This window comes from Doryrhamphus excisus, chromosome 22 (genome assembly GCF_030265055.1).
Source record: "Doryrhamphus excisus isolate RoL2022-K1 chromosome 22, RoL_Dexc_1.0, whole genome shotgun sequence".
Taxonomy (NCBI): domain Eukaryota; kingdom Metazoa; phylum Chordata; class Actinopteri; order Syngnathiformes; family Syngnathidae; genus Doryrhamphus; species Doryrhamphus excisus.
Genome location: NC_080487.1, coordinates 2,493,078 through 2,508,912, shown reverse-complemented (window position 1 = coordinate 2,508,912; position 15,835 = coordinate 2,493,078). Strand labels below are relative to the sequence as shown.

General features: G+C 41.2%; 3 protein-coding genes across 4 annotated transcripts; 1 reads left to right on the top strand and 2 right to left on the bottom strand.

The window, feature by feature from the left end:
* Nucleotides 1–2,289: 2,289 nt before the first annotated feature.
* LOC131110011 (solute carrier family 2, facilitated glucose transporter member 11-like) lies at nucleotides 2,290–8,831 on the bottom strand. Its single transcript, XM_058062651.1, has 2 exons — nucleotides 7,321–8,831; nucleotides 2,290–2,454 (listed from the first exon to the last, which is right to left on the bottom strand). Exons 1-2 carry the CDS (start codon nucleotides 8,806–8,808, stop codon nucleotides 2,290–2,292), a joined length of 1,653 nt encoding a protein of 550 aa, XP_057918634.1. The 5' UTR covers nucleotides 8,809–8,831.
* Nucleotides 8,832–9,814: 983 nt separating this feature from the next.
* On the bottom strand, nucleotides 9,815–12,800 carry LOC131109296 (solute carrier family 2, facilitated glucose transporter member 11-like). The gene is made up of 2 exons (XM_058061160.1): nucleotides 12,618–12,800; nucleotides 9,815–12,502 (listed from the first exon to the last, which is right to left on the bottom strand). The coding sequence occupies exons 1-2, from the start codon at nucleotides 12,643–12,645 to the stop codon at nucleotides 10,926–10,928; spliced, it is 1,605 nt and encodes a 534-aa protein (XP_057917143.1). The 5' UTR covers nucleotides 12,646–12,800; the 3' UTR covers nucleotides 9,815–10,925.
* On the top strand, nucleotides 12,688–15,777 carry LOC131109299 (RNA-binding protein with serine-rich domain 1-B-like). 2 transcript variants are annotated; one of them, XM_058061164.1, is made up of 8 exons: nucleotides 12,688–12,767; nucleotides 13,405–13,551; nucleotides 13,628–13,786; nucleotides 13,858–13,960; nucleotides 14,202–14,355; nucleotides 14,435–14,576; nucleotides 14,654–14,775; nucleotides 15,293–15,777. In XM_058061164.1, the coding sequence occupies exons 1-7, from the start codon at nucleotides 12,745–12,747 to the stop codon at nucleotides 14,754–14,756; spliced, it is 831 nt and encodes a 276-aa protein (XP_057917147.1). In that variant the 5' UTR covers nucleotides 12,688–12,744; the 3' UTR covers nucleotides 14,757–14,775; nucleotides 15,293–15,777. The 2 variants fall into 2 exon arrangements, with proteins under 2 accessions (XP_057917147.1, XP_057917148.1); XM_058061165.1 differs by lacking the exon at nucleotides 12,688–12,767 and adding an exon at nucleotides 13,009–13,076.
* Nucleotides 15,778–15,835: the final 58 nt, after the last annotated feature.

Genomic DNA, 15,835 nt, shown 5'->3' with positions numbered 1-15,835 from the left:
TATATATTTTTTTTTTTAAATAAGCACCTACCTGCTTTAAAATTAAAAACTCTAATATATGTTCCATGAAAGTATATTACTTTATTCCTAACAGTCTATTCTTCATTTAGTAGCGTGTTTCTCGGCTAAATGGCAACATACGGCGAAATCCTCAAGTGGCAGCTGTTTTTTTATTGATTGTGTTACAAAAAACAAACACTATAAATCAGATAAATAAATTAGAACTAATGTCCTTCTGGCTGCTGTGTTATAAATCACATTCTACTGGGTTTGCAGATCACTAATGACGTCAGGCAACCTGTGCCTGGCGTGTGTGTGTGCACTCAAGAGAGAAACTTCCAATGCACACTTTAAATGCTAATTGACATCTATTTAAGAAATGAGTTGGATTCCATTAAAAAAAGTAACAAGATTACAATCATGTCTCTTTAGTTGTGTGAGATTATGATTTCAGTACTTGAAGGCTTCCATATACACTCTGCAAACACTTCAACACAAGAGATATATTGCATTTTCTGCTCTTATGAAGATAATAAAGACAGCCAGAGCTTCATGGATTGTAAATATTGCACTGACCGAACCTGTTTTTATAAATGGGGCGTCCTATATTTGGGTTAATATGGTCATATTATTATTGTCTTAGACTTGTTGAGGCTTCACATGTTGCAAACAAAAGACTCACCCAGAGCAACGACTCTATACCGTAAAATGAAGCTGTGACCAAACGGAGCTGAAGAGGGCAAGAGAAAGCAGATTATCTCGTCACCTTTCACCGGCACTAAGATAAATGTCTGACAGACTCTTTGAATGCACTCTTGAGGTCGCAGCTCCTCATTCCATCATCTGTTGCTCCTCTCGACACGTTGAAGCACCCACCTTTGGCGCCCTTCACATAAGGCGGTAAGGCCCACTTTCCTCACAAGATAGTTACATTCCCTAGCTCCCTTTGGTGCATAGATGTTTTTGAAGTAAACGGCCGCCCAGATGCTTATCCATAAATCAGATTGTGAAATTAATCAAAATGCGAGGAGCAAGGCAATAAAAGTGGCAGCAACTGTGGACGCAAATGAAAGAAACGTTTAAGCTGCAGGTCTTAAGTGGGGATTTGGTGCAAAACGTCATTATTTGACCACCTCTATACTCACACTGACTTGCTATGAATAACTTTCTCATTTAGTCTGTGGGATAAAAACAAACGATACACTTGGTGCAAATGTGTGTGTGCACATCTGGTGTTGTGTTTTTCACATTCCCTGAAATACACTATTACGTGTGTTTCCATCAAGATGGAGATGGCCGCATCCATCTGCTCGTTTCTCAGTGTAACGCGATACGAAGGTGTGAGATAAGTGATGCAAGTGATGCATGGGCCTGATGTCCATGCATGGTACACGGTGCATTACACATTTCAGAAGTAGTATATCATATTTGACCAACCATTTTTATTACCGTATATGTTAACTTTGTGTTTTACTCATGTATTTTACAGTTTTGCACACGCCAGCTATTGCTCAATTCCAGTAAGACAATGCCGCCCCCGCCACACTCCTGACCTCATTGACCTCGTTGTACAGTTTTCCACTTGCCCGAGGACAGAAGCATATAGTTTTATATATTTTCAACTATCCAGCTCACTGCCAGCACTCCCAATAAAAGCATTCATTAGCTTCATTTTACCGTCTCACTTTGCAGGCTATTTGCGTGTAGATATAATAAAACAAGTCGGAAAATTTAATTTTGCATTTGTACATGACATTTTAGGGATAAATCCAGTGATTATCTTTTGGGGTACCATGTTCCTTCAGTAGCCGGGAGATTGCCTTTTGAGCTGTCCTTAATAAAAACATTACATCCTGGACTAAAATTACATTTTCTGACTACATAATCACAAGATTGGCTTTTATTACCACTTAGACATCATTATATGATGATTTTTGAGAAACAATAATACTAAGGGATTGGTAACACTTTGGATTTGAGTATTCAATCTGTATTCCCAAATTGTCAAATTACATGGAACCTCTGAGGTCCAGAACAAGGCTGCTGTTTGACCTCCAATTTGGAAACAAATGTTCTCATAGGACATATAGAAGTAATATATTTCAGGGTCAAACTATTCCCTTCATAAAACCTTGTACAGGCAGTTTTCTTCGCTGACTTGCAGCAGTAAAAGTGACTTTAGCTAACTTTCAGTAGTCGGTGTGCAGCTTGGAAAATAGTTTAGATTTATTACTCACTGAAAATAACTTTAATAATTGTTAGAAAGCCCAGAATTTACATGGTTTGTATTCACGCTTTGGGCGTTGTTTTTTCCGACTGTCTTCGGCGGTCATTAAACGCACCACAGTGTGTTGCGTCTGTTGAGCTATTTATGACTTCTCTGATGCTTTCTTGAGCTTCATCCACCATTTCTCCGGGTTGATGCTGTGCCTGAATGCATAGAGGTGAGTTTTTGGTTCCATTGTGGGAGCTGTGCCGTTGTTTGTGCACACTTTTCACTAAGTGAGGCTCCTTTGTTCATTGGTGCTAACATTAGCATTCAAGCTAACTGTACAACCAGCGTCAACCAGCGACGCTAATAAGCGTCATATTTACTTAATTTCCTTGTTGATTTCTGTATGTAATGTGCCTTTGGCTCATCATTGTGTTTATGTAATATGAGTTACGTTACTTTACTTATTATTTATTTGTGTATTTGTATTGTATGTATGTTGTTACAGTACCACAGCATAAAGCCTTACTAAATCCACCAAACAGAGGACAACCTGGTGTTTTCTGGGACTTGAACACACCTTTATACCTTTGACCGCTCCAAAAACCAGTGCATCCTTGGAAACATTCTCACCTCGCCAAGAACCCTCTCCGTTTCAATACTAATAATTATAAATGTAGTACAAATTGTGCATGTTGGAATTCATGGAACCACATATCCCCATTACCAGCAGCACTCATGCAGCACTGGACCATGTCGCCAAGACCATGCTTCACTTTAAACTTAGGTGAGCCTGACCCTACAGTAGTATTGCAAATATGATAATACCAAGGAGTATTTTATATCTCATTATTTTCAGTATGGTCAGTTTCATTCCAAACCTAAAAGTGTTTTCTATTTTCTTTTACTGATCAAATTCCAGACCGCTGCGAAAGGAGTGATGCGTACGGTGACTCATCCTCTCTTCCTCCTTTCTACATCATCGCCAACCACAGTGAGCCTATATACTTCATCAAGTGCTACCATTACTTTGGTTTCCCCATCACTCTTTACCCCCGCAACCCTTCCTACCTTTGATGCATCCATCCATCCTCTTTTTAAATGTAGAAAAAGAGAATGAATGATTTCGTAGGGTTACAGGATGAGACGGCGTGTTTCTCTATTCAGAGGGCACGCTGGTAATGTGACCAGATGGCTGCTGCCTCGGCCAGGGTGGCAGAATTACAACCAAACAGATGATAACCTTGGTTGACACTTTTCTATTCCAAAAACACCACTACATCATCCTGTTAGCATTTAACAGTTGAAAACATATTTATAAGGGCTTCACTGATGATTTGTATTAGTATGATTTGATGGCATGATTAGTTCTTAATGTGCCCAACTTCTAAAATTCTAATAAAGTGTGTTCTGTTGTCTTGGATAGAACGCTGCTGACATCGTCCTACTCAATTTGACCTTTTTCATGCGTCATAAAGCATGTTTTTTTCCACATTGTTGAGTACTTATGATGCTAATCGGGTCTGTTGGTCTTGTCAAATCACATTTAAAAGTTATGAAAACAACAAGAAACAAAATAGCTTGAGTTAAGTTCCAAGAAAGGACACACAGACTGGCGCTGTGTTGAGTGAAAAGCCATACTTGCCTGTTCTGCTTCGGTGGCTCTCTTTCAAAGCAATTGTATCACTATGGGAAATAAGCACAGAGCCGAGTTGAGAACCACTATTGCAATGCTATTTAGTTTTGTTTGGGGGAATTTAGGTTTTGTTGAGTTACATCTTGAACACAAAGCCTGGGTTAGTTGAGCCACTTTCACAGAATATCCCGCTTAAGGAAAGAAACAAAAGACACACTGAGTTGACTTATGAGCCAATAAAACAGGTGCACAAGGAGGTACAAGGCAGGGATAACTAGACCAAGTGCAACCAATAATAGCCAGTAACAAAACAAAATATCAGGGGTGCTCACACTGTATGTCAAACAAAGATTGCTGTCATAAGATGACTGTTTGATTTCAACTTCAGAAGATTTGTTTCCTTACATTTCAACCTGCAATTACAATCAGCTGTGCCTAGTCGTTAGCAATCAGCAATTACCCCACCTCTGCCTCCTTGAGTCCTTAAACTTCAACGCCGTTCCTTATTTTACCGCCCTGAAAAACCTCTTTTGGCCTCTTGTGACAGTGGATGCTGTACATTAGATTCAAGTCACTCCTGTGAAATGTCTGCTCCTTATTCGTGGGCATGCAACACAGATGACAACAGTCGGATTGATGTTCAGAGAACACATCATTGAGATCACTTAACAGCAATACAAACAACCACTTTTCATTTGCTCTCATTTTGCATGCAAATCAGAGACATTTTCCTTATGCAAACCAGAAGCAATATTACAGTGCTAGAATTAAATGGGTTCTGTTTCTTCTTCAGATATGCTGGATTGTGTGAGTCTAGTGTGAACATGTGATGCGCTTCATGTAAACCCGTTGGGTATGTTCAACATAAAGGTCATTTTCATAGCCTTAAAAATGTGAGACATGTCGATAATGTCATAATGAACTTGCTAACGGCCATTTTTTGGCCATGATTTTTACTGATTTTTCACAATATACAGTCGAATATTGTGTTCTTGGGCTGTATATAGACTGGGTATATACCAAAAGAAATATTATACTCTCATCTTTCATCAGAAAAAAAAGGTTTGTTGCCACATTTCTCTGTTCTTTAGTAATATCGTATTTTCTGGACTATAAGTCGCTCCGGAGTGTAAGTCGCATTTTTTGCGGGTAATTTATTTTATAAACTATAAACTTCTAACAATAAAAGAATAGACAACAGGCTGAATAGGTGTAAGATATGCACAATGCTTATTCAGCTACACAAAAAATAAACATGAATTCATTTTTTAAAATACCCGCATCCCCTCGTGTTGGTTTGTTCCAGGTTGGTGAGATTGTTGGGTGACAAGGAGACACAGCTGGTCCTCTCCAGTAATAAGATACCCTATGTAAGACTTGATGTGAAAGCAGGAAAATGCCAGATGATTCCAATTCCGTCTTTTTGTAGTGTTTTGCAGACACATTGGAGGCACACAATACCACCTCTTCTGTCCCACTTTGCATTCTGCTTGGCCACACCCAAATTGGATCTAAATCTGATCCCGAGGTGACCAGCTGCCTCGTAACGTCAATAATGTGTCACTTTCTCCGTTTAATGTGATCTCCCCAGGTGAGGAGTGAGGAGGTTGTTTTCCACCTGTCATGGCAGCCTGCGGAAAGCAGCAGGATGTGCGACACCCAAGGAGCCAAAACGTCTGCTGTGGCTGCCTTCTCAGCATCTATCACATTCTCCAAAATGTTCTGAGTGCCCTCTGGGCTGTGGATAGCACTCATGTTGTGAGAGTAAAAAAAAGGCATAAATATATGCGATGGCACCAGAGTGGAGGTACTTTATATTTTATCTTCATCCTGCGCATTATTGTGTCAGCTAAGAACATAGAAAAATCAATACATATAATAAATTGGATATAGTGATGCTGGCATCTCACCATTTTCAACATATAGACGGTTAGGTATTCAAGGGACACATGTCGTTGGTGGAATATGACACGATAAAACAACAAATCACATATCACAGATCTAAAATAACTATTTTGTGGCTTACTGTGAAAGGTGAAGACTTTGGCACAGCATGTACCAAAGGATGTCTTTCTCTCTCAGGTCAAATTCAAAATATAAAAACACCATTGCAACACAATTGTTTGAATTTGGGAAAAACATGTTAGAGGGTTTTTTTCCAGAGGAAAAAAAGGTTTTTGGTCCAAACAAATGTGTTTTTCTGCTCCAAAAATAGGCCGAAACACATCTCATTCACTCTAAGTCTGTACAGGTTGATAAAAACATGCTAATGTACAGCATGTATGTTCCAACGACAATTTTGCCATGTTTATGCTTCATAAAGTTTTTTTTTTCCATTTTTTTAAGCATTGACATTTTGCATTTTGTCCTTGAAGGCAAGATGCAAATGTGACACCTTTATACCGTGAACACAATATATCTCGGTTATCATACAGCCAAACAGTACACTCACCAAAGTAGCACATTTGCAGCCACATGTCAATGATCTCTGTGAAAAATTGATGTATCGTAGAGATTATCGAGTATTGACCAAAAAAAGTTATTTACTGAATTGAGACTCACAGGTATTCCTCTCAGTACGTAATAAGCTGACGATTAAAATAATTAATCACATATAGTCCAGTTAACTCAGAATTAATCACAATTAATCACAGATAGAACTTCATTAGAGGTGTCATGATTCCTTTTTTAAAAAAAAATTCAATTTTATTCACAATGCATGCGATTCAATGCCGACACGATTCAAGGATAATATTGGTTCATTTAGAACCAATAGGTTTGAGTAAATTTAAATCCATTTAGTAACTTTTTAGCTAAAAATTCAAGCAGTGTGACTCTGGTGACAGTATAGGTGAAGCTTCTTGGACCCCCTGTTGTTTTTTTTGTAAGGGAATCAGGTATAAATGATGAATAATGCTGACAAAGTTAAGAATAAATGATCAATAACAACAAAAAATGAGTTAAAAATGAGTTAAAAATTCATTACAAAGTCACGATGAACAGAAGTTGGTATACTGTAGGTTGCCATGATGAATTATTGACTTTAAATCAAAAGAAACCTGCACCTTGCACCCTAAGGTGAGGGACATTATGCAAATTCCTCAGCAAACCACACACATTAACTAACATACAAAAAAGTCTAATTAAATACTGTCTTGGGTCAATGAATACAGGACAACATAAACCAGCTTTTGGTGAAGGTTACAAAGGAAAACATGACGGTGGGGTGTCTCATGGCTTTTGTAGAAAATAATGCATGCATAAAAATGAGCACTTAACCTTTCGGTTTTGATCAGACGAAATTATTTGTGCAAGTGCCTCTTCAAAATAAACCACATCTACATATTTTGCCGTGTATCCATGATCATACTAGATTTGTGGACATTGGTCCAGCCTCCATTCACAAAAATCAGGCTCTTCTGGTAAGGTAGGGGAGGTCCATCATGAGGCTATCCACTTCAGGGACCTGCCTCTCTTTCCTTTGGCCATTTTTTTTGTCAAACTCTGCAGTAATCTCAGCCAAGCTCATACCTTTGGTTTCTGGGAACGTGACCCCCAAAAACACAGCTGACACCAAACACACGACCAAAAAGGGCAGCAGGCAAACGCTCCCCAGATTGGTGACTATAAAAGGGAACAACATTCCCACTAGGAGCTGATTGAGCCACAGTAGCGATCCGGCGACCATGTATGCCGCAGGTCTTGCTGACTGGTCAAAGATCTCTGCTGGTAGGACACCTGTCACACCTGCAGGGCCCAAACCAAAGCTAAGGATGTAGGCGAACACGCATACCATGCTGAGGTAGGACATCCCTCCCACTCCTCGTCTTTGCAGCGTGAGGGCGACAGTGAAGACGACACTCCAGCATGACATAAGAGTGTATCCTCCTACGAGAAGACCCTTCCGACCCACTCGTTCAATCAGGAGGTTGCTCAGTACCGTTGCAGTCAGTTCAGATGCTCCTGTTCCAATGGTTGCGTACTGGATTTTGTCCATAGGGATGCCTGCCTCGGCAAAGATGTAAGACGCATAGAAGTAGATGGAGTCAATACCACAAAGCATCATGGAACTACTGGCCACCATGACCGTTCCGAGTTGGGATCGCAGGTCACGATCCTTAAAAAGGGACCACGGTGTCTTAGCAGAAGATGCAGACCCTGCATTTGATTGTCTCTTCCGTTCTTCAAGCATTTCCTGTATTTCCACAACTGGCGCCACACCGCCACGGAATCTTTCAAGGGCCTGAACGCATGCTACTGTGTCTCCACGGTCAATGAGCAGATATTTGGGGCTTTCAGGGAACCAGGGTAGTGTAAGCATCTGGATCACGCCTGGAAGCATGTTGCTGGCTAGTAAGTAAGGCCAGAGATGTTCTGCGCCCAATACCTCGGTCAGTCCCACAACTTGGCCTAAGAAAATCCCAAAAGCGGTGAAAACAGCGGAGGAAAAAGCCACAGCTCCTCTGAGGTGTTTGGGGGCGCTTTCTCCAAAGTACATAGGCTGGACATTCATACTCACACCTGAATTAATCCCCATGAAGAACCTAGCCAAGATGATCATCTCAAATGATCTTGCAATTCTGCACAGAAGAAAAAGCAGACCTCCTGCAAACAAAAATGAGTTGTTCAAAAGCAGAGTCGTTTTCCTCCCAAAGCGGACAGCCATTGGGCCAGCTAGCAGGGCCCCAAGCAGACCTCCAAGTGAGAAAGCTGATACAATAAGAGTCCACACCAGAGTCACATGAGGAGTTTCCAAGCCTGCATTCCAGCGTGCTGTGTAGGTATCATTGATGAAAGTCTGGATGTACCCCGTGGGGGAGTTAATGACTGAAATATTGTATCCATACTGGAAGGTGCCTCCAATGGCAGCAGAGAACACAGTCAGAGCAAGTGTTCTGTTTCTTGATGGTTTGCTGGTTTCATGTGGTTGAGGATGTTCTCTTAGCTTCATGGGAGGCATGATGGAGATTCTTCCTTCTTTTCCTCTTCTAATCCAACACAAGGAGCAAAGTGTCTTTCGTTCGACTTCTGTGTAATACTGCAGGGACGCATTTGTAGTCACTTAAATATTCTATTTAGTCAATTATAAATGTCATGCGGTTAAATTGCAGTAGTCATTGCACCTTTTTTAAAATGTAACTTTTAGGTTAATGTTAAATGAGATATGAATTTAATATGTATGCAGTTCAAGGTACTTCTCTTTGCCCTCCGAGGTTTTTGTATGACGAAAAATAATTGTCCATGTTAAAGTACTTTGTCTTAGTGTCTGACAGCCAAGCCAAGAGATGACAATGGGTTTTTTGGATGCGATTATATGACGCCCTTGGTATTCAAGTGAGTTTGGGAAGCATGTACAAGATGGACCATGCCGCATTTGTCAATGTGTCTTATCCATGTGTTTCAAGGGCACCCTCTCGGTCGTTACCACCCATTAAGTGGCACAGAGATAGACATTTACTTTCATGCAGGGTCGGGGCCCGGGACTTGTTCATGTAAATAAGCTGTGCCTGTTTATTAAGAATTGTGTCACTCACGACTCTCCTTGCCCTGGACAAAGTCATTGCTCCAAGTTGTCAATGATGCACCAATGCTAATATTTTAGATGTAAATGGTTGTATTCTCAAAGTGAACTGCCAATGGGCCAAATGAAGACTGCAAAGCAACAAGTGGTTGTATGTGTCTTGACAAGGTCAACATAATCCAAGCTTTTGCTGATTAGTATTGCTACATGTACTGACTACAGGCAAAATGTCAAGTTTTGTATTTCAGACTAATTTACCGTCCATGTAATATAATCGACTGTGATCGTTGTGCACTTCAGCTGTATTAAAATGTACTAAGTAAAAAGGTGGGGAAGCAATGTTTAACATTAATGTCACAACAAAGAGTCATTAAAAATGGAGACAGAACTCAGTTTCACATATGCATGATATAAATATTTTATTATTGTATTATGCAGTAAAATAAATAAATATAACCTTTGGATCCTGGTTAAAAAAAAAACATAATAATTGTCATACAATACACTCTTTGGAAAGACGTGTCATGCATGTGATGCAAAAATGCGAGTTCTAATGTTGCATTTTGAATGATAAAGTCCTTGAATCATTCAAGGAATATACAGAAAGTGCAGCATACAGTAGGCCTCAAAAAGACAGCAGTATTGAATTCAATTGTGAAATTGGTGTTTGATTACTCAGCAAAAGACAACGCAACAGGGACATCTAGTGGCTATTTTTTTAAATTGCATCTATAAAGTGTATTTGGTTGCACAGTAATCCAGCATGACTTTTGGTATTCAAGCTAAAAGATAAGAAACATGTCTACCTGCACATGGTCTGACAAATATAATCCAAATGCACAAAAATGATTCATAAATAATATAGAGGATAAAAAGCACAAAAGGTGAAAGTGGACACTTTTAAACTTCATGGGAAGGTGCTCAATATACAGTAGTCTGTTTACACAGCAGTAAAACAATATATAGTACTGAGACATTTGGCAAGCAATCCTTCAAAACATGCAATATTGCCTTCTTTTATATTCCAGGTAGATGTAATTCATCAGGGCCACACAGTTAGGAGACACGAGTTCAATTCCACCCTCGGCCATCTCTGTGTGGAGTTTGCATGTTCTCCCCGTGCATGCGTGGGTTTTCTCCGGGTACTCCGGTTTCCTCCCACATTCCAAAAACATGCTAGGTTAATTGGCGACTCCAAAATGTCCATAGGTATGAATGTGAGTGTGAATGGTTGTTTGTCTATATGTGCATTGTGATTGGCTGGCGACCAGTCCAGCTGGGATAGGCTCCAGCAATGCTCATGAGGATAGGCGGTAGAAAATGAATGAATGAATGAATGTAATTCATCAGTCAGGTGAGACTACAATATTTCTATATAATATATTTTATATTAATACATTAAAAATAGGATCTCTTGATTAGACATTCCTGATGAGGTCACAAAGCTAACGACCAGTTTGGTTGAAATACAGCAAGCACTTGTATGCATAGACTTTAAGATAATATACCATTGGACTTAAATATCCCTTAAATACGTACATCAAATCACCCTGATTTCAGGGAATGTTATCATTGTCCAGATCTTCTGCTAAGGTCGAGAAGGAGCTGGCCTCACCCATCTGGTTGTGATCCTTCATAGACCGCTCCTCCTTCTTTCCATTCCGTCTATCAAACGCTGCCTTAATCTCCACAAAGCTCTTGCCTTTTGTCTCTGGGAACGTGACCCCCAAAAACACAGCTGACAACAAACACACAACCAAGAACGGCAGGAAGCAAAGGCTTCCAAAACTGCTGACGATAAATGGAAACAACATTCCCAGCAGGAACAGACTGAGCCACATTAGCGATCCGGCGACCATGTATGCCGCAGGTCGGGCTGACTGGTCAAAGATCTCTGCTGGTAGGACACCTGTCACACCTGCAGGGCCCAAACCAAAGCTAAGGATGTAGGCGAACACGCATACCATGCTGAGGTAGGACATCCCTCCCACTCCTCGTCTTTGCAGCGTGAGGGCGACAGTGAAGACGACACTCCAGCATGACATAAGAGTGTATCCTCCGACGAGAAGACCCTTCCGACCCACTCGTTCAATCAGGAGGTTGCTCAGTATAGCAGCAGTCAGTTCAGATGCTCCTGTTCCAATGGTTGCGTACTGGATTTTGTCCATAGGGATGCCTGCCTCGGCAAAGATGTAAGACGCATAGAAGTAGATGGAGTCATTGCCACAAAGCATCATGGAACTACTGGCCACCATGACCGTTCTGAGTTGGGATCGCAGGTCAGGATCCTTAAAAAGGGACCACGGTGTCTTAGCAGAAGATGCAGACCCTGCATTTGATTGTCTCTTCCGTTCTTCAAGCATTTCCTGTATTTCCACAACTGGCGCCACACCACCACGGAATCTTTCAAGGGCCTGAACGCATGCTACTGTGTCTCCACGGTCAATGAGCAGATATTTGGGGCTTTCCGGGAACCAGGGTAGCGTCAGCATCTGGATCACGCCTGGAAGCATGTTGCTGGCTAGTAAGTAAGGCCAGAGATGTTCTGCGCCCAATACCTCGGTCAGTCCCACAACTTGGCCTAAGAAAATCCCAAAAGCGGTGAAAACAGCGGAGGAAAAAGCCACAGCTCCTCTGAGGTGTTTGGGGGCGCTTTCTCCAAAGTACATAGGCTGGACATTCATACTCACACCTGAATTAATCCCCACAAGGAACCTGGCGAAGATGATCATCTCAAATGATTTTGCAACCCTGCACAGAAGAACTAAAACTCCAGCTACAATCAGAAACACGTTGTTCAAAAGCAGAGACTTCTTCCTCCCAAAGTGGACAGCCATGATGCCCGCTAGCAGGGCCCCAAGCAGACCTCCCAGCGGGAACGCTGATATGATAAGAGTCCACATCAGAGTCACATGGGCAGGTTCCAAGCCTGTGCCGTAGCGTGCTGTGTAGGTATCATTGATGAAAGCCTGGATGTGCCTGGTTGGAGCGTTGACAATTGAAATATTGTATCCATATTGGAAAGTGCCTCCAATGGCAGCACAGCACACCGTCAGAGCAAGTGTTCTGTTACTTGATGGTTTGCTGGGTTCTTCTGGTTGAGGAGTTCCTGTTAGCTTCTTGAGAGGCATGCCTGTCCGACACAGAGAGCAAAATGTCTTTCCTAAAATTCCTTTACAACACTGTGGCAATCCCTTGTTGTTCTAAATTGCAGGTGCACGTGTACTGTAATTGCTAAAATGACGCACCTTTGATCTGTATTATCAGCATGAGCATTCTTTAGCCTTTAACATTACAGCAACAATGCTTTCCTTAACAGCAGCTACAGACGCTGAAGTATCGTAGCTCTCTGATAGCAAACTTGATGTGGTTGCCATGCAAATGACCTCGCTGAGCAGGTAAAGTGCGTCTATAACCATTCGACATCCTTGTTGATTTCAATATTCCCTCATTTATAACTGTCAGATGAATTGCAGTTAAATTGAAAACATCCCAATAATTATTTAAAAATTCCAATAGTAGTGAAGTATTATATTACTATTATATCACACTTATTTGTGTGTTTATAAAAATATTTTCAATTAGAAATATTGTGTTTTCCTTGTAGACTAAATAGAGGGATTGTATTTATTGAATGTCGTGTAACCGCTGCAGTGCCATCGTCATCACAATGCGACTGTTATTGTCTCGAGTGTAGAAGGATAAATGTAAGTAACCGCCGCTATTTCTTTATTTTGTAATATAACATTTTGTATTGGCAAATTATGTTAGAGTAAGGAGTGGAGTTTGCTTGGCACACTTGATTATTTTTTACCATATAAATATGTATATAAACGGTAAGGTAGCGTTTGTTAAAGGCTCAATCGTGGTCACCAAGGAATCGTCATCCGCATGTAATGGTGCATGCTGTTATAACTGGCAGATGAACGCCATTAAATGTGGGATATTTGCGCCAGTGTACCTGAAATCTGGTAATTTTGTCCCTTGACGGGACCTTGCTTTTTGCACTTCATATCACAAAGCAATTTCCTGCAGGGCACCTTCGCCAATCAAAAAGAAAGAGGATGACAAGAGTAAACAACGAGGTAAACAGAAATGTGCAGCCTTGAAAGATGGAGCTGACAGAGATCGGGACAAAGTAAAGAACAGAACACGACGTGGTGCTTCCAGTAGGAGCAGCAGGTACAGACCCTTTTCTGTTTGAATTCATTTATGAGATACAGATTTGAAGACTAACTAGTAATTCTCCCTTTTCCAGCTCCAGTAGCAGCTCGGGTTCTAGTTCTGGCTCCTCCAGTGGCACCAGCTCTTCCGCCTCCAGTCACTCAGGCTCTTCCAGCTCCCGTTCATCTTCCTCCTCATCGTCCTCGCCAAGCCCCAGCCGGCGGCGACATAACAAACAACACTCCCGCTCAAAGTACACACAGACACATTTTCTTCAACATACTGGAAGACACACTAACAATAGTTAACATTTAATGACCGCAGGTCCAAGTTGGCCAAGAAAGATGACCGGGACCGTCGAAAGAGGAGTCCTGCTCCGAAACCCACCAAGGTCTACCTGGGCCGGCTGACAAGAAATGTCATCAAGGTAATGCCTAAACATCTGGTACATTTAAAGACATAAATAACATGACACATCTCCTGGGTGTCTTCAATATGGCTGATGGTTAAACAAATACCCGAGAGCCTTATATAATAATAATAATAATAATAATAATAATAGTCATGAATTCCATTTAATGACCTTCACTATTAGGCACAACATTCAACACCTGCACAGCAAACGTGACCTTTGCAAAGCTTTTTAAAAGTATTTTTCCCTCCAAAAGGAGCACATCCAGGAAATCTTCTCCACCTATGGCAAGATCAAGATGATTGACATGCCCATGAACCGCGTTCACCCCCACCTTTCCAAGGGCTATGCTTATATTGAGTTTGAGACCCCTGATGAAGCAGAAAAGGCACTTAAACACATGGATGGAGGTACAATAAAGTGTGGTGGGACACCCAGAAGGACGAATGGATGTTAAAGAGGGTTGTTTTCTGTGTTGTAACATTTCAGGACAGATTGATGGTCAGGAGATAACAGTCATTGCTGTCCTAACACCCACGGTGCGTGCCCCCCCTCGCAGGATGTCCCCTCCTCGCAGGATGCCACCTCCACCCCCAATGTGGCGACGCACTCCTCCTCGGATGAGGAGAAGGTGAATGACAGTGCTGAGGCAATGCTAGACACAACCCTGCAGCTGCTTTTGTCACAAATCCCTATCTCATCTTTTAGGTCTCCAAGGTCGCCGCGACGACGCTCCCCAGTCCGGCGCAGGTCTAGATCACCCGGCCGCCGTCGTCACCGGTCCCGTTCCAGTTCCAACTCTTCCCGCTAAACATCAATATCACCCAACTGTGAGTTTGTCTTGTTCTGTGAGATTAGAAACAACATTTTGTTGTCTGACTTCTGAGAAACAAACTTTCAAACTTAGGGAGTTTAGGCATAATAATCTGACTCACGGTGTCATCAACACTCAAGTCATCACACAGCAACTTAACACTCAATGGGTGTACCAAAGAAATGTATGTATAAACAAGTCCCAATACAGGTTTACAAAAACAACAATTTGAATGTTTTCCCATAATGCATTGCAACTGAGCAAAGCACTCTTTGGTGCCTGTCGGGGTGCTGCAATGATATCAGCCTCCCTCTCAGAGGCAACATCGAACAATTTTCTATGCTGCCTGTCCTCCATTTTAAACTAGTATTAGTACTTGTTTGTATACTGTATTTCTTAGGTACGCCTTTTGAGTGTTAAGTTGCTGTGTGATGATTTAATTGTTCTTTGTAAGATGACACCATGAGTCAGACTGAGTAATGATGTCCTGCAATTTCCAATGGGTTGACAAGCTTCTCCTGTTTTTTTCATAGCTCATAATTGGCTGCCTGGTCCTCACAGACTTGTGTTCACCCCAATATGACATTTTATGATGTCGATATGTGCAGCTTGTTGTCCGGTGTGGTTTATATATGTAGAAATTTGTTCTTCCTCTAAATTTAGTGAGTGCGGCTTATTAACCGGAATTTATGGCAAACGTTACACAAGATGGAGCTGGCTCTGGACAGTACAATATACAGTATGTGTCATAACATCACTCTTGCATGTATTTATTGATATTTATTTGACTATTATTTAAACAGTACTAGTGGTTATTATATATTACCGTTTTTTATTATTTAAAAACTTCAGTTAATTGGATACTGTGCAGCTGAGCCACTTTGTTGTTTTGATCCTGTCTTATTTGGAAGTATTTTCCCCCCAGTGGTGGACTAGTGCAATCTGTTTAAAGTACTGTTGCGTGTGATTTTCGTTTTTGACCAGACAATAAAGGTTATGCCTCTTTTTGACTGACCAATCATGCAGCTTTGTATTCTGTCTTCACATAATACGGTACAGTGTCTCACATTTTATTG

Excerpts from the sequence above, each read along its gene's own strand:
- LOC131109299 (XM_058061164.1), top strand. The coding sequence starts at position 12,745 with ATGCAAATGACCTCGCTGAGCAG. Across the intron at positions 13,961-14,201 it reads TGACAAGAAATGTCATCAAG|GAGCACATCCAGGAAATCTT; the intron begins GTAATGCCTAAA and ends TCCCTCCAAAAG. Across the intron at positions 14,356-14,434 it reads ACTTAAACACATGGATGGAG|GACAGATTGATGGTCAGGAG; the intron begins GTACAATAAAGT and ends GTAACATTTCAG.
- LOC131110011 (XM_058062651.1), bottom strand. The coding sequence starts at position 8,808 with ATGCCTCCCATGAAGCTAAGAGAACATCCTCAACCACATGAAACCAGC. Across the intron at positions 2,455-7,320 it reads AAAATGGCCAAAGGAAAGAG|AAAAACTCACCTCTATGCAT; the intron begins AGGCAGGTCCCT and ends CACAATGGAACC.
- LOC131109296 (XM_058061160.1), bottom strand. The coding sequence starts at position 12,645 with ATGCTCATGCTGATAATACAGATCAAAG. Across the intron at positions 12,503-12,617 it reads GCTGATAATACAGATCAAAG|GCATGCCTCTCAAGAAGCTA; the intron begins GTGCGTCATTTT and ends TGTGTCGGACAG.